Here is a 23,943-nt window from a genome sequence, read left to right on the forward strand (position 1 = left end):
ACGTTGTTTATTCTTTTCTTACACTACCCTCAATAAAGTCTGTTTTATAGTGGGACAATGGAGGAGATCTGGCTGATGTTTCATGGAGCTTCAGACGGTGTTGGAGAGGCGTTGAGCTGCAGCTGCTCTCTGTAAATGTTGCATGATGACCCAGACACTACAACTGAACAAAGGATAACTTCTTTCTTTTGGATCAAGCTGCATGCTCCCCTTACCTAAAACACACTGAAAATGTTTTGAGAAAATTGGCAGAGAAGAATTACAACAAAGTTTGTTAAAACTCTTGATCAGTTGATGAACAGTCCTAGTTTAAAGCACCATCTCTGCTTTCTCTCTCATTCATGTTTTTAATTTTTCCTTTTTCATCTTTGTAATGAATAAAAGTGTTTGCTCTTGTACAGATTAATTCAGCTCTTTGTTGATAAATCAGGAATTAAATTAACCCCATATTTGGCAGCTGAGTTCAGTTTTCTCTAACCACACTCCATGCGATGGTCTGGGTCTGATTTGTTGCTTCAGGACCTTCATAATTTGCTCTAATTGATGAATAGATGAATTCTACCCAAAGCAGAAGAAATCAGTAAGTAAGTAAATACTTTATGCATTGCATAAATTCACAGCTACTAAACTCAATCAGTGTATTACAATTTTATTACTGGAAAACAAACACACCACCTCCTGCAGGACATGAGACAAGGAGTGTTTATTTTGTGATGTGCGGCTACACCACAGATAACGTAAGATAATATTTTCCATAAACTAGAGCACAAAGTTCAAGCCTTCAGTGGGAAAGTAGCCTGTGTCTGACTCGTCAAGGAAAAACTACAGTAAGTAAAGCTGAAAAGAACTGCTGGTTACAAAATTATTACATATTCTGGAACATTATGAAGATTTTCAGAGATTAAATGCTTATTTAAATAAGAAATGATTACCAAATCCTGTAAATATTGATAATATGATTATAGATGAAAGGTCAAAGTCTTCCTAAATCATGTACTAAGATTATAGCCTATCCTCTACAAAAATAAACAGAAATAGTCTTCACATGTCATTCTTTGTAATGAATCCATATGAATTAATTTTTTTTATTAAATAATTGAATTTTTTTTATTTTGGATGTAAAGAAAATCATAATGTAACAGAAAGAACTTTAAAAAAAATCAATTAAAAAAAAAAGAGATACCAAGAGGCTCCGAGGTTGATTTTAATTTGCTTAGAGACGAGAGCTACTTTTAAATTAAACTGTTAATTCTGCTTCATACTGAAGTTTAAAATGTTTATGTCATGATATGTGCAGAAATCAGACCAGAATGCAGACAGGAGTCTGCAGTAGCCTCATGACTGTAATGTTTAACAGAGAGGAGAATGAATAACTTACAGAAAACCAGATGATACAGAACAGAAAGGAACCAACAAGGTAACAGAGAACTGACGGGTCTTTATACAGAAGGCTTAATCAAGAAATGAGGAACAGCTGGAGGGAAAGCGCAGGCAGAGGAGAAAATAGAGAACAGCTGGGAAGAGGAGTAGGCTGACAAAGATGAAAAGGAGGAAAATGACAAAACAGAATCTAAGAAGAAGAAGAAAGAAGCCTAATCTAAGGAAACAAAGAAAGAATAAATTAACTGAGATGGGAAATAATCTAAACTGGAAAAGTCTAAATAAATAATCAAATCTTAAATGAAAACAAATTACAGCTAAGACAGAATGCTAACATTTTTTTTCTTTTCAGACAGAAACAGTCATCCAGCATTAATTTAACCTGCAGTCACAAGAGATTAACTTTACAAAATGTTTTCCAGATTTTATCAAAGTTGCATTTGAATGGTCTCAGAAGCACACAAGATGATCTATTTTAGTTTATTGCAGCATGAAGATGTTTTTAACCGTTTTGGTTGGAATATTGATGTGTTCGCGTCTGTTTTTGCTCGAGCACATTCATATTCTGTTTGTTTCCTCATAGATGCAGGTACTGAAATGTGTAGCGGTGGGAGACAGTGAAGCTGAAAAAACGGCCTTATTGATCGCCTACACAAGAGGCTACAATCCTTCAGAATATGTGCCAACAGTAAGCAATATGTTGTAAAATTAATTTATTATTTAGTTAGCAATATAAAATGTGATTTTCTATTTTGTTTTTGTTTGTGCTCTAAGGTTTTTACCGACTATGCAGTCACAGTAATGATTGGTGGACAGCCCTATATTCTTGGCCTGTTTGACACAGCAGGTAATTGTCCTTAAAAGTTTTTTTTGTTTGTTTTTGTTTCAGTTTTATACATCTCTTTGTAAAATTATCTCTTGTTGATGCTTTCAGGTCAGAATGACTATGACAGACTGCGACCATTAAGTTACCTGAAAACAGACGTGTTTCTTGTGTGCTTCTCCGTTGTTCACCCAACATCTGTTGAAAGCGTCAAAACAAAGGTCGCGGTCTTTTGAACACTGAATGTTGTTAATGTTTAGTTTTGTTGTTGCTGATTCAAAATGTTTCCAGAAGTCTAAAATTATTCATACCACTGGCAAAGTTGAATCTTTTAATTTTAGATGTGCACCAAAAATGTACCACCAACTTACCATCTTATATTTGATGTTAATGAGTATGTCTGAAGTTGTTGAGGATTTCAAATGAAACAAAAATGTAATTGTTGATTCACTACCCCTGATGTGAACAAACATCTTTTAATCTCCATGGTAACCATTCAGCTGTGCAAAACGCCAGCTTCTTTGTTGAATGAAAAGTAACTTAATTTAAATCTGGCAAAGCCATTTTTAGTTTAATCTAACTCCACAAAGACTTTAAAATAAAGTGAACAGAATCCCATTTTTTACTTTAAGTTTCACATTTCAGAATTATATTTTCAACATATCTGCATAAATTGTAAGCACAGGTTAAAGAATCTATATCAAAAGAATCTTTATTTTGGTCTATTTTGCCCCATTTTTTTCTTATTGACAATTCAAATAAAAATACTTTATTAATCTCAAAGGGAATTTAAATTAAAAAGGATCTTCAGACCAGTGTTTGCAATTAAGAGGAAAAAGTTTATTTCCTCCAATTAGATAAATAATGAGGTGGTGATTAGCAGCAACAAGAGGTTGATGCCTTCATTTTGCAGTGATTACTCCAACATTGTCTTGCATTATTTATTTTTTTTGTTTCTAGTGGGTTCCTGAGATTTCTCACCACTGTCCTGGCACACCGTTCCTGTTAGTGGGCACACAGACACACCTGCGGGGCGACAGCCACACAGTCCAGGAGCTGGCGAAGACTAAACATTGCCCCGTCTCCCCCCAGGATGGAGAGAAGCTGGCCAGAGCGCTCAGAGCGGTCAAATATGTGGAGTGCTCCATGAGCACACAGGTACAGAGATTAATTTTTACAGCAACAAATCATATTTCTATGGAAAAAGAATAAGGCCACACAAAAAAAAAATAAAATAAAATCCCAGATGAATTGATTTTTTTTTTTCTCAGAATTTTGACTTTTCTCCAGAATTCTGATTCTAATCTCAGGATTCTGAGATTAGAATCCTGAGATTAGATTAGAATCCTGAGAACTCAGACATTCTCAAATGTCTGAGTTTTCAAATTTCTAAATCAGAATTTTGAGTCTAATCTCAGAATTCTGATTTTAATTTCAGAAATCCGACTTCTCAAAATTCTGACTTTTTTTCTCAGAATTCTGACATTTTTCCAGAATTTTGACTTTTCTCCAAGATTCTTTTTTTTTTCTTCAAAATGTTGACTTTTCTCATAATTCTGAGTTTAATCTCAGAATTCGGATTTTAATTTAAGAAATCTCTTTTCTTCAAAACTTTGATTTTTTTTCAGAATTTTGTCTTTTTTCTTTTTTTTGACATAAAAAATAAGTTGTTTTTTTTAGTGGCCCTATTCCTCTTCTGTACTTTTTTGATGGATCACAAACACGTTTTGTTCTTCTTTTTGTTGTTTTTCTTGCTCTTTGAAAAGGAAAGCGTTAAGACGGTTTTTGACGAGGCCTTACTGGCAGCCCTGGAGGTTCCTAAAGTCAAAAAGAAGAGGTTGTGTGTTGCTATATGAAGCAAGGCCAACAGTATGAGATGAAATGCTGCACACATTTGGTGGGACTTCTGAACTGGAGGAAGTTATGAAATCAAATTTCCCAACTGGGATGTGATAAATGTGCACCTTAGCTGCTGTTTCTGTTTGCAGAAACGCCTGTGAGGAACTTTAATCCAAATGTGCCTGATTGACATGTGACGTTGTAAACCAACATCCGAAGCGGGTGATCACATCAGTGTTTTCTTTCTGGAGAAAAAAAAACAGAAGACAGAAGAAGGTTTCTATTTGATATTTTTATTACAGCCACTACTTTTGAATAAATTACTTCATATGAGTTAATATTTATTCAGTTTGAATGTAGGGTTATGAATGTGACAGTTTGGGTTTCATCTGTTGGTTTTTGTTTTTTTTCACCCTTTGTCTCATGTGTCACCGCCTTCATTTATTTTTATGGTGGTTGGAAAACAACTTAAGGTGCATTACTGCTGTCTCATGTGTCACCTCCTTCCTCTGTAATTATTTCCAGCTGTTCCTTAATTACCCGGTGTGTATATATATATGTTCTCACCTGTGTTATTGTTCCCTGTTGGATTGTTACATCAACCTCTGCTCTGCCCTTTTGTGTCACCAGCGGCTACTGCAAGTCTTTTAGGCATTATTAAATTACTTTAATTTAATAAAGGATATTGTGAATAAGTTAAACATTGGAAGCTCCTTATATCACACCCTGATCAGTTAATTAACTCGAAACACCTGCAAAGGTTTCCAGAGCCTCTAAATTAGGGGTGTCCAAAGTGAGGTCCAGGGGCCATTTAAGCCCCTGAAGATGATTTTGCACAGCCCTCAATTGCAACCTTGTTTGTTTGTTGTTGTTTTTTTAATTTAATTTAATAGCAAATGGGACTACAAATATCCAATGACTTTTACTAAAAGATTTGGGTATGTCCATTTATTAAACTTGAAGAGCGAGTCATCCTATTCAGAAAAAAATAGACAAATATTTTCAACCTGAAGAATTTGACATTGTTTGCCGTTTTTTGTTTTGTTTTCTTCAAACTTGAGACTTTGTTTCAGCTCTAAAGTGATTTACTGATCCCTTTTGCACACAAACTAGAGCATGTTGCACAACATATTTAGTTTATTTAATTGTTGAGCAGATAAAAATTTAATGAATAAAATTTTCTATAATTGTAATTTAAAATATGACACCATGGCAAAAGGTTTGGACAGCACTGCTCTAAATGGATCAGTAGGCTACACAATTGTAGAGAGGACAAATTAGAAGTTTGTCCTCTCTACAATTATATACCTACAATTCAGGGATAATTAGAGTAAAGGTGCACACTTGTATGGGTCATCCACTTTTTAAAAAAAAAAAATTCTGCTCTCTAAGAATTATATTTTACTTGGATTTGAAAAATGATGCATTAAATGTGGGAAAAATAGGAAACTATATTATTTTTGTTTGTATTTTGGATGCTAAAATTTGGAGTTTGTAAAGTGTAAATCATGTTTTTGTTTTTGTAAGCACCTTTTATAAATATGAAAATGACTCTTTAGGCCTTTCTGTTCGAGAAAGTGCTTTTTTTGTTCAACTGTTTTGTTCTGAAACCTAAAAATAATTAAAGTTTTTCTTATTTTAAAGTAAATTAAAAATACTAACTCTAACTAGTGAATTCCATGTTGAAACACCTCCCCCTGCTGGACGCCAAGGGAGGTGTTTCTGTTCTTGTGTGATGCGCGGCTGCGTCATAACAGGAGCAATAAAAATGCTTGTTTACAGTCCGGATTGCGCACAAAGTTCGAGCCTTAAACCCAGGTGTCACCTGCCGGAAACGATCAAGGTGAGTACATCTGGAAAAAACGTGACAGAATGTTTTATAGGTCCAAACACGAAGCAACCGAGTAATGTAAAGACTTTGAAGTTATGTTTGGATCAAATAAAGTGGTTACTTCTAATATTACTAAAATATGTAATAAAATAATCAATGAAGAAATGTGGAAATTGTGCACACAGAACATTTTTAAAGGACTGAAAAAGTACCGTTTGCATGCATGAAGTAAAAAAAAAAAGTAAATATGACGCTAAGAAAAGACGAAATGTGGTTATTTCCTCATTTAAAATAGGAAAGACACGTAATGAAGCATATAATGCGAAATGCTATGGTGGTGGTGGTGGTGGAGGGGCAGGGGGGGAGGCCAAGCTTAAAAGTTTTGAAAGAATGAATAAAATCACATTTTGAATGTGGTTGTAACTTAAAATGTAAAAATGTTTAGATTACTCTGATAGTATATTCTGATGTTTTAGTTAGCTTTTATTTGTTCCAATGTTTCTGAGTGAAACGATGACTGTGATGACTGGGGAAATGTTCTATAACCAAGCAGGTAAATGTCTCTGAAAAGACTATTTTTCAGTTGCTATATTTCAAGTCAAGATAGTGACTGAGACAGAAACTTAAAGAACAACATAAAAAAGAAAACAAAAGCAATAAATAAAAATCACTAAGCACTACACAGGTAAACACAAGACTCCACTAGAAGGAAAAATGTATATATATACGCACTCGTACAAAAATTATTAAAACGTTTTCATTTGTACATTGTAATACACTTCATGTCCAGGAGGAGGCAGTATGTCAGTTCCTCTAAAGAACTAAATCTTGTGTGGTTTGCGGCTGCGCAGAAAATAGTTCTACCCTCAAACCCGGATGAAACCAACGCCTAACTTGTCGGTAGAAAAACGGTAAGCTGAACAAAAAAATAAAGAGTTAAAAATAGGTTGTTTATTGGTTGCCGCAGTCTGGGATGTATGAATAAACAACTCCCAGAAATATAAAGTATTTACGGAGATGAAGCGTGTGTATATTAGTGAAGCAGTTTTTGAGTTTGTGAAAGTTTCCTGTATGTTAGCTTTACCTTGTGTTCTTATTAATTATAATACTTCTGTCACCTTGGGTAAGCTATTGTCACCTCTGTTTTTGTTAACTATGTTTTTTTTCATTAGTAGGTTTGTTTTATGGTTTAGTGGAAGAAAGATACTAAAAATTATATTTTAAATCTAATTATTGTAATTTTAAGTCACTGTAAAGCCATACTCAGTTTTATTATCCATAGCTGGTCGGTTTTATGTTTTTTTTTTGTTTGTTTGTTTTTATACGATATGACTTCTAAATATCGCCTGTTTAGGCTTCACGTTTTAGTTGGTTTCTGATCTCGGAGCTTTGCTCATTTAGCGGAAGTGTTTGCAGTATCCGCTTCTAAATCACATTCAGCTAATAAGCAGTCTTTTTACAGTCTCCCCCCATTTTTTTTTTTTTTTTTTACATCTTTGGTATGCAGCATATGCGGAAGCCGCTCTCTGACATTAGTAGAGTTTGTTCCCACATGCATTAACAAGTCTAGTCAGGGTGATTAGGCTTATTTTCTTACTTTTACTGATTGAAGACGTTTATAATTTACTTAAGTCAAATGAAGCAACTGATAAAAGGCATAAATATTGAACTGTCACAAGAAAATGTATTGGAAGTATTACGGTAGAAAGAAATACACCATTTATACTTTAGGGTTTTATGTTTTTCACAGGGTTATGTTATTCAAAAGAGATATTAAATTTAGAAAAACCGCTGTAGTGATTTCTTTGATCTTAAGTTTTACACAGAGGTGTGCAGAGCACCCCAACATTGTTGACGTATTTTTACTCAGGTAAAAGTAAAAAGTAGTCATGCTAGTAATGACTCCAGAATGATTGAAAAAGTATTTGCTAATACTGAGTATCTGATTTTAACGACTGTTTTTATAATTTACAATGATCTCATCATTATAGAATTATGTAATTTTACAGACTAAAATGGAAAAAATAATACAAAATAACACATTTTAATGATTGAAATAAATTCTAAAATAAGTAAATGTGAAACGAGAAACTAAAAGAGAAATGTCAAAGGAAATGTGTCTAAGTTATATCACAAGCTCACAGTGACGCATAATTTTGAGTTATTTCACCTGACTTAAATGTGTGGGTATAGTTTGGAAAAGAAAAAATGAGGAAGCCCTTCGGGTCCATCTGCTTCCACACAGAACCGCCACAAACAGGAGTTGATTCTTGTGGTTCAAACTGCCGACAATTTTTGGGTTTCAGGTCTGGATTCTAACAGATTCGTCCATCTTTCAGCCAGACGAGTTTTATTTCTTACATAAACATGCGGAAAGCTCTGCTCTTCCTTCTTGATTTAACATCAATACAGCGTAGAGCTGATCTGGAGATTAGTTTTTGAAATAACCGATTATTAATCCTTTTCCATATAGCTGATTATTTCTGTCTGGTCTGTCACAATGAAGTGTTTTTCAAATGATCTGATCGAAAGAGTGAAATGTGTGCAAAGAGTTTATTTCCTGAGCGTTCCTGTCATTACATAGTTTTATACTTGGAGGTTCAGATACTCGCATGACTGCTGGAAAAACTTACTGTCTGGAAAAGGTATAAAATTGTGAAACAAACAATTGTAAGTGCCTTGCTGTAATTATTCACACTCCTTAGGAGTGGCGCCACGAGGATGCTCTTTTTACCACTAGTTGATTAGTTAGTGGAGGAAATTACTCTTAGTATTCTGTTTTAGAAAAAATGTTCCACCACTAACGATTTTTTTCCTCCAGTTTGTTTTTGAGAACATCCAGGGCGGAAACAATTTAAAAGTGTTTCTCAAAATGTGTAACAAGTGGATTTACGGAGATGGTTCTAAAAAACAAGAACCGTCGATTTAAACAAATCCTTAATTTATTTTTGTTTATTTAGAAGTTGTCACTTTTTATGGTTGAATGCAAGCCTGTCACAATAAGCAATTTAGTAATTAATCGCATGATAAATTAAAATGAGCTGAACATTGCCATAGTTCTGAAGGATAATTTTGCTTTTTACTGATGGTTTTGTTTGAATTGAAATCATTTTTTCTTCTGTAAAGATCCTTGATACGGCGTTAAATTGGCGCTATATAGAAAAACTGAATTGAATTGTAAGTGGGTTTTATTTATTTTTATTTGTTTTGGTTTTTGTGTATTATTTTGAATATTTAAAATATATCCCAGTGTTAAGTGTTAATTACAAAATTAAAATCTTTTGGTCTTTGGGAGGGTGAACAATATGAATACATCACTTGAAAATTGTCTCAAAACAACAACCTTATTGTTTATCACTAACTTTTTTGGGACAATAGTTGAATGTAAGTTGATGTGCTGCCTTCATGTGAGGGCACGAATGCCATTGTTAAGCTTATTAAAACAGAAATCCGTCATGAAGCGTCTTGCTGACTTGTTGCTCTTCTGTTTCATTGCAGATGCAGACTATAAAATGTGTAGTTGTAGGGGACGGTGCTGTCGGAAAAACCTGCTTGTTGATTTCCTACACAACCAACAAGTTTCCCTCAGAATATGTGCCCACAGTAAGACATTTTAACAATGACTCATCCTGTAAACTCACAGCTTTAGAGCCGCTCTTCATGTATATTTGTTCATGTTTTAAACTCATTAACCTCTGGCCCTGCAGTGGGATTTCTCAACCTGCTCTGTTTTCTTTCTAAGGTTTTTGATAATTATGCAGTGACGGTGATGATTGGGGGGGAGCCCTACACGCTGGGCCTCTTTGATACAGCAGGTAATTATCTCTGGAAAGTTTGGCTTCTGTAAGTTTTCTTTGGCTCAAACTAAAATAAGTCTTGTTTGTTGTTTTTGATGCTCTCAGGTCAGGAGGATTACGACAGGCTGCGTCCTCTCAGCTACCCACAAACAGACGTTTTCCTTGTATGTTTCTCAGTCGTCTCCCCGTCGTCATTTGAAAACGTCAAAGAAAAGGTCAGTGTTAGAGCGTGAAATGGAAATTAAGACAAAATCTGGTTATTTGTAAATCAGTTGAACCCATTATCCAGCTGAGGAAATTCAAAGACAATATGTTAAACCATAAAAACAAGAAACAGGATTGTGTGGTTTGTTTACAGCCATGTTTTATTCCCTCTCCTTATTACTGTAAGTAGGGAGGAACTGAGCAGACCAGCTGCTGAAATGTGTAAACTGGAGGGTTTTGGTTATTACGCAGTTTCAAGCGGTCTTTTTATTGTTGTCGCTATTTTTCTCACAGCAAGCTGGATGTTATTTATAGGCTAACCAGTTACTGTTGTAAATGTTGCAGAAAGTGCAGTGTCATTGTGCTGCTGAAATAAGAAGTGCTATGTTTTCTTATATAGAAGACCTACTGTAAATATGGGATTCCTGGGAACATCAGCCAGAAAGAAAAATCTTCCATAAATTCATGGAAATGTTTTGTATTTGTACTATAAAACTGGCTCATAGCGACTGAAAACTGTGGAAATGTGAGAGATTTACACATTGAAGATGTGTAGAAATATTTACCCATTTTCTAGCCTCTCAAAGTGCCTTTAAAGTACAAGTTATTGACCCACATTCAAAAAAGCAGATCACTGTCTTGCTCATTTACACTGTGACTCTTGTCGGTGGTGGAAGTAAACCCATAACCTCTGATTAGAAACAGCTACACTTGCTAAAGAGCTAAATATGCCACAGCCTGTGCTGGGGTTGAGTTTTCACAATTAACCCTGTTGGTCTACAGCAGCGGTCTCAAACTCATTTTGGGCCAAATCAAGATCGTGAATGCTCTTAAAGGGCCGTTTGTGCCAGATGGTTTGATAAAACCTGTTCACAAACTGTTAAAATATCAATTCATTCTTAAAATTAAATAATAATATTGAACATCTTTCTAGGATTTTCTGATTCTTTTGGGGATTTTTTGCAATAAAAATCAAAGTGTTTGTGGTACACCACCGGTTTGGTTGAATGTTTAGATATTTAAAACAAAAGACTCATCAATAGTAGGGATGTGCCGATCAGGTTTTTTCCTGCCGATACCGATACCGATCACCCATGAGGGCCGATACACCGATACCGATCACCGATACCGATCACATAATTATTATTTATTTATTTTTTATCATAAACCCTACCGGTTACATTATGTGGAAAAAGGAACCATGATTTCACCTTAATTTAGACAAAAACTTGTTTTTAATAACTTTTTCCAAGAAGAAAACTAAACAAAACAGGCTTTGTGCAAATTGTACTGGTATTGATAATACTATCTTTAACAGACTGATAACATATGAAAGCTCTGAAGAGGCTAAATAATGCAAAGAGCCAAAATAAAACCTCTCAACATTGCCAAAAAGTTCAAGTATAAAACTTAACATTCAAAGGCAAAAACAGGTTCCATACAATAAACAATCCAGAGGTACTGAATGAAAACTTCCTGTTAGCATGGCGGCTAGCTGATTACTGCTAGCTCTGATTGGCTGTTTCTGACTGAGCGGAGTAATTATGCAGATCAGGGAGGAGATCGATTATTTTTTTAGAGATTATCTGTCTCATGTTAGGACAGCGAAAGTTTTAATACGTATGTAAAATGTATTTTTTAAGTTAGATGCTGCAGCTTTAAACAGGTTCGGTGTGAGAGTCACTACCAGGTGGAGCAGAAGCGAAGCTCCGTCTGTCAAATATTACTACCTGTAGCGTAGCAGCGGTTCAACAGCGAGAGCAGAACCAGCGTCTTACATCGCAGCTCGAAGACTTAAATAATTTTGCGGGTTATTTGTTTAGCTTTCTGACCGTCATGCTAATCCCGGTGAGTGTTTGTAGCTGTGCGCTGCTTTACCTGCTATCTGATCCTCCGTATGTCTTTTTTACTGCAGAGTGAGCCTCGATGTAGCCAAACTCCGTCAAGTATGGCATTGTTTTTATGTCGTATTAGCTTCGTTGTGTTGATGCATTTTTGACGTGCTTCAATTTTTCCCACAAACCGCAAACTTCCCCATTCACTCAGTGCGTTATAGTTCCACATCGCTTAGGATTTGTTGTTGCGCGTTTGCGCAGAGTGAAGGAAAGAGGAGACCAGCTGCACAAGCAGGCTGCGAAATGAGAAGCAGGTGATCGGTATCGGTAAAAGAGACAATGATCGCCGATCACCGATCATGCACTTTTTCACGAAAATCGGCCCGATTATGATCGGTGACCGATCGATCGGCACACCTCTAATCAATAGTTATTGATGTCTCTTTTTTTATTACCATGGATATTAAAAGTCTGTGCATCCAGTTTTAGTATGCCGGGATTTGGTGACTAAGAAAATAACTTTTTTCTTTTTCAGAACTTTTTCTATCCTAAATGTAGAAAGAAAGAACAAAATTTGATTCTTTGAATTTTTATCCATCTATATGTTAAGATTAATATTAATCTACCCTTGTTTTATGAGGGTAGATTATATCTAATCTGGTGTATTTTCATTAATATGATATAAAATCAGATGAATACATACATCTGATTTTATTACGTCGTTTAGCAGAGCATGTCTTGACTTTCACGTTCAGAGCTGCAGTATGCTTGGGCCAAAACTGAAATGTGTAAAAATAAATGAATAAATAAGTAGATAAACAATTTCAGATCTTTTTATTATATTCACATTTTCTAAAATCTTACCTCTACTATATTTTTGGAGGGGGGTATCTCAATAGTTTTTGCAGTTGCGAGTGTGTTTAAGCTAGAGCTGCACAACATATTGAATATTGTTTAAAATGGCAACTTCCTGAATCCAGTATTTACTGGGATATTATGTTTCAAGTGTCAGCTATTCACACTCTGTAAATAGAGAACACATTTTACCACTTGGATGGATTTTTAAGTGCCATAAATGTCCAGAATGATGCATATCTGTAGTGGTAGAAATGCTAAAATCGCTGACAGAAAAGACCATTGTGTTCTGATAAACAAGACTGAAAAATGCCCTGCTTCAAGCTTATTGTACATCCTTTATATTTCATTTTTGTGTTTATATGCGTACTTTCCACTTGGCAGCCACTTTACTGCTGATGTACTTCAATTTTCCCACTGAGGATGAAAGAAATTATTATTCTATTCATGTTTCTATATAAAAATGCATTTTATAAACATTTTATGATCTCAAAGAGGCTAATAGCCATGGCTGTAGTTTCCGTAGTTGAAGGACACAATTGCTATAAAAACAATTACATTTAATTAGCTTAAACAACTGTTTGTTTATAACTATTATTATATTTTTACTGTTGTTTTGGATGAATTTGCCTTCAAATTCACAATCCTACTATTTTCAATTATATATATATATATATATATATATATATATATATATATATATATATATAGTACGCAATATTTAGGTTTTGGTTTAAAAATTGGGAATCATTACAATAATTGGATAATTATTGTTTTTTATTCTCCAAATGAAATCAGGATTGTTGGCATTTTTTGACCGTTTGTGATTTTATATTCCACCGTTTAAGTAATAATAGAAGTATTAATAAATTATAATAATAGTAAGAGTAGTAATATTAGAAAAAATAGAGGTGGGCGATATGGACTTAGAATTTTATTATTTTATTATAGTGAAAAGTTACGACTTTTTTTGTTAACTGGCTGTGAATTTATGTCAGCACCACAAACAGAAATACTGCTCCTGAAAAGCATTTCCATTTAAAATGTTCTTCTTCAGGATGCAAGTTACTTAAAAAATGTGTGATTTATATCACTAATCTGCACACAGCAGCAGCATTTAATTAAATTTAATGGTATTTATTGATGTTTTTATCTCGATAAATCAAAATTTTTCACGACGATTGGTAAACGATACGATAAATGCTGATTGTTCATAGAAAAAAAAAATCTATTTTCATTGTTTGTATCTTTCTCGTCCCAGTGGGTTCCGGAGATTTCTCACCACTGTCCAAGCACACCTTTCCTGTTAGTGGGAACGCAAGTGGACCTGCGGGAAGACAGCAACACCGTGGAGAAGCTGGCCAAAAACAAGCAGCGCCCCCTGTTCCCTGAGAGCGGGGAGAAGCTGGCTCGGGAGCTCAAAGCTGTCAAATACGTGGAGTGCTCTGCGCTCACGCAGGTATGGAGCTAATTCACCACCACGTGGTTAGTCTGGTATATAACCAGTCAGCTTCACTTTGCTCTCTGCTTTCTTCTTCCTGTGAACCAGCGAGGGCTGAAGAACGTGTTTGATGAGGCCATACTGGCAGCGCTGGAACCTCCTGAGATCAAAACGAAGAGGAAATGTGTTCTCCTATAAAGAAACGCAGACGAGACGAAACCGCAGGGAAAATTCAGCTGAAACATCCATTTGGTAGGAAGGAGATACGGACACACAAGAGGGGAGGGAAGAGCGGTGCCATAGAGATTTTATTTTATTTTTCTTTTGAACACGAGCTCAATGATTGTACCTTCTGAAATTGGAGAATATTGCCTCCAACATGCAATATTTGTCCTTTACTGAAAGCTTTTAGAAACTACTGTATTCTCCTTCAGGTGTCCCCTCTCCCTTTTCCCTTACTGCTTACTGTAACGGTTCTATGCTGCATTTTATGTGTTAAAGGAGATATTCCTTTATAAAGTTCCTCAATGTGCTTTACTGAAGCAACATGGTAAGACGTTTAAAGAGGCACTGAAATGTTAAGTGGTACTTTTTATTTTATTTTTTTTCTGCCCTTATTGAATTAGATAATGAAAAGCCAAAGGATTTATCGTCAATCCAAACAAATCTGTCGTGTTTACCTCCCTCAAAGCTAAGTGAATTCCTGTTGTTTTTTTTAATATATGCGAGTTCTGGGAAATCTGCATAGTCTTTTTGATTTTAACTTGAATTTATTTTGTCCAGATGATTTTTAAAATTTGCTAGATGACCAACAATGATTTGATTGATTTTTGAAAATATTAAGATGTAATATTTTTGATAAAAGTCAACCTTGATATAAGGTGATAAATCTTTTTAGAAATGTTCAGGGTTTAAGAAATCAGAGGATATTTTTAATAAAATCCTTTTTTTATCAAAAGTGAAAAGGACTTCTGTCTTGTGTGTTAAATTAATTGTGAATACAGAGCACTTTTAAATGAACATTTTCAGATTTTGTCACATCACAGCTTCAAACCTACATGCATTTTATTGAAATTTTAAGGAGTAGATGAAAATAATAGAGCATTATTGTGAAGGGAAAGGATTTTTAAAATCCAGGCATTTTAAAAAATAATTAGAAATATGTGACAATTGTTTCCACCCTCATATTAGTCAACATTTCCAAAGAATCATTTTGTTGGAATCACAGCCGCAGGTCTTTTGGTGTTTTTCTTCTGACATATTTTTGCTTTTCTGCCTCAAGCTCAGCCTGTTTCCATGGATATCACAGAAACAGACTTTAACTAGGCCACTCTAACACATAATTATGCTCTTTTTCATAACTCAATGTTTTGAGTTATTTCCTTAAAATATTTTGAAATCCTTTCAGCATTGGCCTGTATTTACTGCCATCTTCTTTGTTCCAAAAAACCCCCAACATCCACACAGGATGATGCTGCCACCACCATGTGTCACCATGGGGATGGTGCATTTGAGGGAGCGTGTGATGTTTACTTCCCGTTTCCTGTGATTTTTGAGTGTATAAATAGACTCCATTAATGTGAAAGTTACTTTGTAGAACATCATCAAGGTAAAAATACATTCTTTAAAAACAACCTTTCCCTTTGAATGCACTTTTAGTAAACATGACAGGTCAGCATTAATTAGATCTGCTCCCCAGTTGTAATGCAGAACTGTAGTTTTTGGTAGAAGCAGATTAAATGGCAGTGGCAGCGCTGTTGCACTTCAAGATCCAACATGTGGTCCAATAAAAATCCAAAACCAGCTGCAGAGATTTAAAATTAAACCCATAAAGAGAGTTTTACAAATCTGAGCAAAATCACTGCTAACCACTCTGAGACCCAACCCTAGGTTGCAGACTTTAATCTCAGTTGGCAGAGGTATTTTTGACAAGGAAATGATCAAATTTAGCTGAGTTTATGTGTTGATTTTTATTTTATCTTTTTTTACTTTGCTCGAAAACAGTTGTGGTTCTCGCTTTTAAGCCGGGAACTGATCGGGGCAGAAGCACATTCAGTACTGCTCCGTTTTGCAACCATGGGAAAAAACTGAAACAGTAACTCGAACAGGTTTGTGTTTCAGGTAAACTACTGTATTTTTGTTAGATGTCTTGGACAAACCTGGTGTGCTGGAGCGTACAGAAATGTAACATGCAACATTACAGACACTGAGGTAAGCAGAAGCTATTTCTGCTGCTGGAAAATTAACTGAAGGAAACACTCTGATACACAGTTGTGTTCAAAATAATATAACTGTGCGGGAAAAGAGTCAAATAAGCTCTGAATGCTTTTACAAGCGTTTATTCCTGTCAATGCAAATGCATCGGCAACGTGGCCCATTCTATTCAGAATGACAACAAATGGATCAAATTTGTCCTCCGTCTATACAGAAAGTGATAGAAAGAGAATGAGGAAGTTCAATAAAAGAGCAGTGTTTGCATCTTCTCATTTACTGTGTAAATCTAGAAATACTTAGACTGAGCTTTGCTGTTAGTTATTGAAATAATACTTAAGTTATAAAAGCCAGGTTTTGTTTTTATAAATCTGTGTTGTGTGGATTCTACCAACTTTCATCAAACTTTTCCCCGTATTCCAGGATACTTGGACTTCATACATCAGGTTCTCTTTGTATTTTGGTGTGGAAATGCAATATTTTTCCAGTTTTCCATTGAACTGTACAGAGGTCACACCGCCTCTCTTTAAAGCTGCAGTTTGAAATATTCTCTCATGTATTTGTTGACATTATCACTATGGTGTAACAGTTCAATATAAAACAGATAATCTGTGAAAAAATAATTAACCTCTCTGCCTTCCCCAGTGCTCACCAGTAACAACCAATCAGAACCAGGAGGCGGGTCTTAGCGCTGTCAATTATCCTCATCAATATGAAAATATATTATTTATTAGTTTTCCATTGTTGAATCAACTTTCTATTCACACCATTTTGTTCTTCTGACTGCATTTCACTCAGATTTGACAGGAAAGCTCCATGACCATATTTTATTTTGAACAGGTCAATTTTAATTAATTACACAGAAACAGTAAACGACATGTCTCGGCTGTGGGCTCTGTTCGGTTTTTGTTACTGTACTACAGCAGCTACTACATATAAATATAATTTTGACCAAAACCGTTGTTTGATCCGGTTAGTGATCTTAGACTGCAGTTACTTTGAACATAACTGTAAAAAATAAATAAACCAGGAACAAAGAAGGAAACATAAATACAGAACACGTTCAAAGACCTGCTAGGGTAAGACATAATGTATAAGCATGAAAAACACTCCTGCAATGTTTCTGTTAGTTTTAGTTAATTTCAGCTTTAAAAGCTTTGTCAGGTGAAGGTTTAGGCTCCTGTGGTGAATCTGCCTTCCTTTGCAGTTTTGCAATGCTGTTCCACAAAACTCTCATAGTTACAGATTTGTTTGCTGCAGCTTTCAAATTAGAAGTGCCAGAAAGTTCATATAATTATCTGACGTATTTACTCTGCGGCGCCTCTCTGCTGGATTATTTGGGTCTTTAATTGACTTCAGTCTGCTTTTGTTTGAGCCGTTTCAAACTCTGCAGGTGTGAATGGTGACCGTATTCTTGCACTGCTGGCAGCGGACTGAGCAGCACCAGGAAAACTTGCAGGAGCAGCGCTGCACCACCTCGGCCCGGCCCGCTCTGTAGCCGGGCCCGCAGCACACCAGCTCACAGCCGTCTGGAGCCAGCCGGGACGTTCCTGAGGAGGATTTAAAAATAGCGGCCATGTTGGTTTTTAGTGGTGGTGGACAATAAATGAATAGCAAGATACAGTTGTTTACATTCACTATATGCATTTTTTCACTGACATGAAATCTACACAAACTTTTCCTGTTTTATGTCAACTGGGATTACATTTTTTTTTCTATTTGCTAAGTGCCAGAATAATGAGAGAATTTTTTAAGGTGATACTCATTGCTTTCTTCGGTGGCTCAGTTACACCAGTTCTGTCGAGATGTATGGACCAAAATTCCTGCCAACTGTCGTGAAAAGCTTGTGAGAGGATATCCAAGACGTTTGACCCAAATCATAGAGTTTAAGGGAAATCAGTGGTACCAAATACTTATAAAGTGTACTTAAATTTTTGACTTTGAAGAAAGTTATAAAAATTGCCTTTAAGCATTCTCTTTCTTATTATTGAAAATAGAAAAAGAATTGGTAATCCAAAACAGGAAAAGTTTATTCTGATATTACATCAGGCACTGTGAAAAAAATACATTTAGTGTATGAAAACTTATGGCTTCAACTGTATATCGAGATGACGTGATCAATATCAATTGATAATACGTCTGATTGAATCTTCAATATTTAATATATAGAACATTCCCTGAACTCCGATTCAGAACCGCACAGCATTCTGGGAGATGTAGGCAGAGGAAAAGGTTTGTCAGCAAGCTAAGAAAGGTTGTTGGCATCAACTAACTCATTCTTTGGTTACCTAGCAACAATTTGTTGAGTAACTTGTGGTTACCAAGCAACAACCTGTTAAGAAACTCCAGCAGTTTAAGGTTTCGCCACTGTGCCTCATGACTGCTTAAAAGTAATAAACAACGAGATGGAATGAAAACTGGATAAAACAGGAAAGGAATAGTTTGGCAACATTTCAGATATTTAAAACAAAAAAACTCATCAATAATTATCAATATTGACCAATATGAGATGTTAAAACTGTGACACGCTTTCAGCCATATCATCCAGCTTTAGAGTGCAATGCCACGAACTGAAGCTTCACAACTTGGATTGTTTGTTTCTTGGATTTACCGTTGCATCTTCTTCCAGCAGTCCCTGGGATGCCGTTATCTGGGTCAAGGTGGCAGAAGTCTGGGGAGGGTGCCACATACACGAGGTCTCTGGCAGCAGGGGGTTTGACGTAGGGGTCACGAGGGAGCAAAGCTGGCCTGGACCCAATACGAGTCAATCGGACCTAGAAGAGCGAGGGTTTATTATTATTTTTTACATTTTTATTTACTTTCAAATAAGTAAATATATGTCCACACACATCGTTGTCTTGCAGTGTTAGAGCAAAAGTACAACAACACTCATTATTTCTTTCCAAATACATAGTTCAAATGTGACGTCAGCGTTCCTGGAGCTTTGTAGCTGACGACCATCTTGGTAGGTATCTGTAACTAACTGTCATGACAGTTGCTATGACAACAATAAACAAGCCACTCATGGGTCGATCCCAACAGCAGCAACTTTGTTTATGTGTCTCTCTTTTGGACACTGGTCAAAAGTATCAATATGTTTTCTTTTTTTGGTCTAGAAGCCACGGTTCGTCTTTGCGTTGTGCTTGCCTACCAAGATGGCGGTTCAGTGGCACAGATCACTGTTTGGTTGAATTCACCTTTCAGCTTAGACATCAGGATGAGTAAAATATAATACTGCTTCTGGCGGTTCTCAGATTTTAACAATAAAAGAACAGTAACAGTGGGACAGGTTGTAAATTTCTTCACTCCAAGATCCTTTTACCTTACACCCCTGCCGTGTTAGACTCTCTCCTCAGCCTCTCAAGCAAATATTTAGTCAATATTTAAACTAAATCAGATCTTAATGCTGAAACAGAAGCTTTTTGTGTATCGAGCTACAAAAACATGAGCAGAAATCATGTTCTGATACCTCAGTGGCTCCATCAAAGCGTTCCTTGAGTACAACTCCAACACGTCTGAATGGGGGCATGACTTTCCAGCAGGTTTTTAGCTCACAGGAGCCAGAGACACCGTGACATTTACACTCTACCTGCATGTTGTGCAGGATGGCCTGTGGATCAGGGTATGTAAAGTCTTACTTGGTGCACCATTAACTACCAAAATGGGGAGTTAAAACGGACTTCAACACTGCAAACCTTTCGACCGGCCTCGTTGTTGTGGAGGTTCATGAGTGGGCGTCCCGCTGACAGCCCCTTGGCCCGCTCAGGTTCATCCACAAAGGTTTGAGAAAACGCCACCCCATAGGACAGGTTGTCACTGCACCCTGACCATTGGAAGCCTGTGGGAAGACAAAACCGTGGACAAGTCTCTCCAGCGACGTTTTGAGTTATTTACATACAGATTCTTAAAGTGTGGATTCTACGCTTTCCAGTGATGTCAAACATATGAAAATGAAAAAATAAATGAATAAGATATGGAAATATGATTGTTGGTACTTGGAAAGTAGGATTTCTGAGAAAACGGCACTAAAAGTTTATTCCCAAATCTGCTGAACAACATAGAGGTGTCCGCTCCCTCAACTCCCCCTCTCAGCTCCTTCAGACTAGCCAGCAGCAATTAGCAAACACCTGAAAATTGTACTCAAGAGTAACTGATCAAATTATCAATCAGTCAATATTTAAAAATTACATAATCAGACAGACCAAAAATATTAATTTAAGTTAACATTTTGGCATTTTAAGGACCAAAATTACAATAATTCATGCAAGTAACAAAAAATAAGATCAGTTTCTTTTACTAATAAACTTTTGAAACTTTAACAAAAACTGCAGTGTGCGTCTCTATCTGGTGAATTTTTATTCAAAACATGTTTGTTATTCTGCCAGTGGATAGAGAATCCACAAATTTATTGCTCATTGTTATTTATTATTGTTGTATGATTATTCTTATTACTTTATTTATTTTAATTTTCATTGTGTACTATGCTGGGACAAACATTTCCCCCCTTAGGTGATCAATAAAGTATAATTATGTTATCTTATCATCTCAAATATTACTTAAGTAAAGTGTAACAATATTTCAAAATAAAATTACTCAAGAAAAAATAAAAAGTACAGTGTGGCAAAAAATACCTTAAAAAAAGTTACTCAAGTAAATGTAACTAGTTACTACCCAACTCTGCTGAATGGACGGTAGATGATGAGGAACCAAACTGTTAAAATTAAATAAATCAAACCAGCAGCTCCTTTCCCGTTTGATGCTCTGTGTGACTCACAGTGGAGATAATTTCCAACAGAGATCAAGCTCACCTTCAGGGCTGACGCCTCTGACCTTCCTGTCGCAGCCACACCTCTCCAGCTCGCCACGGGTGCAGGCTCGGGTCACGGCCACCGCCACTGCTGCTGAAGACAGAGCGTGCACAAAGGCCGCCTCACGAGTGCCTGGCACCACAACAGCAGCACAAAAGAAGAAGAAAAGGAAACAGGGATCGCATGTTTTAAAACTCAGTGAATGCCTGCTCCTCCGTGTCATCTCAGGGAGGGACGCACCTTGATTCATGACTCTTCCGAACACGTTGATCCCACGTGGCGTGGTGGAGCAGTTCCAGCGGCGATTCCTGAACTGATGCTGACACTGACACAAAGCGACAGGGTGAATTTCTCACAAGACGCCTGACATCTGTAATCTCTGCTGTAATACCTCTTCTATGACCATTTCTGCTGCTTTGCGTACGGACTCCATGACCTCCCCTCTCGCCCTGCACACCCCCACCTGCCCCGGGGTCAGCCCCCTCAGCCGGGCGCATGGAGCGGCACCAGACACGGCTCTGGAGCGAGGCAGCCTCGCCAGGGAGCTGCAACACAAAGGCGGTGAATGTGGCTGCGATTCCCCACAGGTGTGAGTTGCAGACAGGGAAGATGGAGGGGGTTAAACTAAAAAAAGGAGAGGCAGAGTGGACAGAGATGACGGCAGAGAGAGAGAAAAGAGAAAAGGTCACCAACTGAGAGAGACAAAGAAAGAGAGGGGAGCTCCTGAAAGAGATTTAGAGACATGTCACCGTCTTTTAAAAGTTATAGCATGACAAACAAACTCTTTCTTTCTGTCCCTCCCAGTTCACGCTACACTTACAGCCAGTTGGTTGCCATGGTGGTGTGGGTGGTGCATAGCAGCAGCAGCAGCAGCAGCAGCAGGAGGAGGAGTGGTGCCGAGAGATTGACAGGTGAGACAGTTGGCATCAGACTGTCTGTCCGTCTGTCCGTCTCCGTGCTTCAGGCTGGGTCGTTGGACTGAAGGCTGTCCGGCTCCACCGTGGAAGTGCTCTGTCCTGTCTGTGTGGCAGTGAGGGTTTATGGTTCTGATCCCGAGTCAGGGGACGAGCCCTGCATGTCTGCTCAGAAACAAGATAAATTAGTGTCTTTTCTATCATAAAAGGTGATCAAACTACAGGATGTTGTGATTAGTATTTATTTATTGTTATATGTAATTTTTCTTGTTAGTGAATAGCAAACGCTGTATGCTGGTGCTCATTGCTATCAGATTTTAGTTTAATTTGCGTATAAAAACAATAAAAACAAAAACAGAGAAAAGTCTAATAAGACAATTTTCTCTGACATTTTTTTAATTCATAACAGCAAGAATATAAAAAGTTTCACAACATTTGAAATTCATGTTGTTTTAAAAGTGTTTTTAAAATTAGATTTCACAAGTGGATTGAAAATCTGGTGGTAGGTTTGCTCAAACTGAGGGTCATCTTTATTTAAGTGCACTTTGCTTAATTTATGCTCTGCATATAATCGAAGCCACTGTGTTATGTGGAATAAGTGTGTAAATCAGAATAATGTGTAAAAAAATTATGAAAAACTATTGGCAAATCAGTAGCTAAGTGAACATATTTATACCTAAAAAGATGTACAATAAAAAAATCATGTTAAGTATTGTGAAGATCTTGTATTTTGTATAGAGAGGAGCAGATAAAGATAAATAACAATCCACTAGAGTCAGATATGCTTTTATTTTGGTTATTCTCAGCTGCAACGAATATCTGATTATTTCTTTTGGTTATAAAGTCACATCTGTTGTAGATTAATCTCATCACTTTTCGAACTATACTGTGGCTGGAAAACAAGGTGAACATTTGTCGTTAGGCTTTCAAGATGAAAGTTTGTGATTGCAAACTGTTTATTTTATTGTTTAAAAGAATTTGTGGCGAACACCGGATGAAAACTAAATAGAAAACCTGAATCACTTTTTATTTTTGTAAAAAATAGTAAAACAAAAAAAAATCATGAAGCATTTGAATTACAATGAAACTGGCCAATATTTTCTGTGAAAAGTGTTAAAAATAAAATACAATTACATTAAATTTTACTCACTGAAAACTTTATTTCAATGGGAACTTTCCTTGAAATAGTGAAACATAATATAAGTGTGTGACCAGAACTAAATCAAAAACTAAAATCTTGTCAGACTTTGTAAACTCAAACTAGACTAAAACTAAAATTAGAGATTGATAAATTGTGACTGAAAATGAATTCAGTTTTAGTCAAAAGGTTATAAATAAAAAATAAATTTACTAAATTTGTGCTTCAAACTAACTTTGTGTTTTAGAAATTATCATAATCTGACCCTGCAATCCAATTCTGCACATTTTGTATGTGTGTGTGTGTTTTTTTTAAAGTCAGCAAACAAAAATACTTACAGGGTTGTTCCAGAAACTGCAAACTCATCTTTAGAAAAATCAAAATATGTCCACATGTCCCAGTTGAAATTTCAAGTTAGAAAAATTCACCTGAGATAAGGAGAAAAAATGTAATCCACAAGGTTTTGATGAATAACTGCAGGGTTTTTGTTTTCATTCAAAGGAAGACTTTAAACAAAAAGAGTGTCATTTTTCATTGTTTTGTCCCATGAAAACATGCTGAGTTGAGACAGCTGTGATGTGTGAGAGCAAAGCAGATGGGAGTGATTGGTTTTAAAGGAGGAAGACAGTACGGGTGGGACAGGGAGGGCTGGCGTCATCCAGGGTGTGGAGTGATGCAGACAGGAGGAGGAGGAAATGTTTGAAAAATGTGATAATTGTGAGTATTAAAGCTGTAAAATATTCTACTTGCATGTAGAATATGTCAGTAGACCTGAAATCTGGGCCTAAATCTAAGGCAGATCAACGAAATCCCACTAAAGTACGACTACATGTGGATTTCTGTGCATGCAGAGTTTCTTTCAGCATC

The 23,943-nt window shown here is 36.3% G+C and overlaps 3 protein-coding genes across 3 annotated transcripts; 2 read left to right on the top strand and 1 right to left on the bottom strand.

Annotated features, from left to right (window-relative positions):
- Positions 1 to 1,778: 1,778 nt before the first annotated feature.
- On the top strand, positions 1,779 to 4,743 carry LOC106927935 (cell division control protein 42 homolog). The gene is made up of 5 exons (XM_088013855.1): positions 1,779 to 2,068; positions 2,155 to 2,227; positions 2,315 to 2,424; positions 3,164 to 3,361; positions 3,970 to 4,743. The coding sequence occupies exons 1-5, from the start codon at positions 1,964 to 1,966 to the stop codon at positions 4,057 to 4,059; spliced, it is 576 nt and encodes a 191-aa protein (XP_087869981.1). The 5' UTR covers positions 1,779 to 1,963; the 3' UTR covers positions 4,060 to 4,743.
- A 1,931-nt stretch (positions 4,744 to 6,674) lies between these two features.
- LOC106905228 (cell division control protein 42 homolog) lies at positions 6,675 to 14,970 on the top strand. Its single transcript, XM_088013547.1, has 6 exons — positions 6,675 to 6,784; positions 9,372 to 9,476; positions 9,616 to 9,688; positions 9,776 to 9,885; positions 13,826 to 14,023; positions 14,114 to 14,970. Exons 2-6 carry the CDS (start codon positions 9,372 to 9,374, stop codon positions 14,201 to 14,203), a joined length of 576 nt encoding a protein of 191 aa, XP_087869673.1. The 5' UTR covers positions 6,675 to 6,784; the 3' UTR covers positions 14,204 to 14,970.
- A 2,255-nt stretch (positions 14,971 to 17,225) lies between these two features.
- Positions 17,226 to 22,112, bottom strand: wnt4b (wingless-type MMTV integration site family, member 4b). The gene is made up of 7 exons (XM_088013548.1): positions 21,845 to 22,112; positions 21,416 to 21,569; positions 21,025 to 21,349; positions 19,912 to 20,054; positions 19,686 to 19,826; positions 18,828 to 18,990; positions 17,226 to 17,766 (listed from the first exon to the last, which is right to left on the bottom strand). The coding sequence occupies exons 1-7, from the start codon at positions 21,949 to 21,951 to the stop codon at positions 17,597 to 17,599; spliced, it is 1,203 nt and encodes a 400-aa protein (XP_087869674.1). The 5' UTR covers positions 21,952 to 22,112; the 3' UTR covers positions 17,226 to 17,596.
- Between the last annotated feature and the right edge of the window lie 1,831 nt (positions 22,113 to 23,943).

This window comes from Poecilia mexicana, unplaced genomic scaffold, assembly GCF_051168715.1.
Source record: "Poecilia mexicana isolate PSO_F unplaced genomic scaffold, ASM5116871v1 scaffold_16, whole genome shotgun sequence".
Lineage (NCBI taxonomy): Eukaryota > Metazoa > Chordata > Actinopteri > Cyprinodontiformes > Poeciliidae > Poecilia > Poecilia mexicana.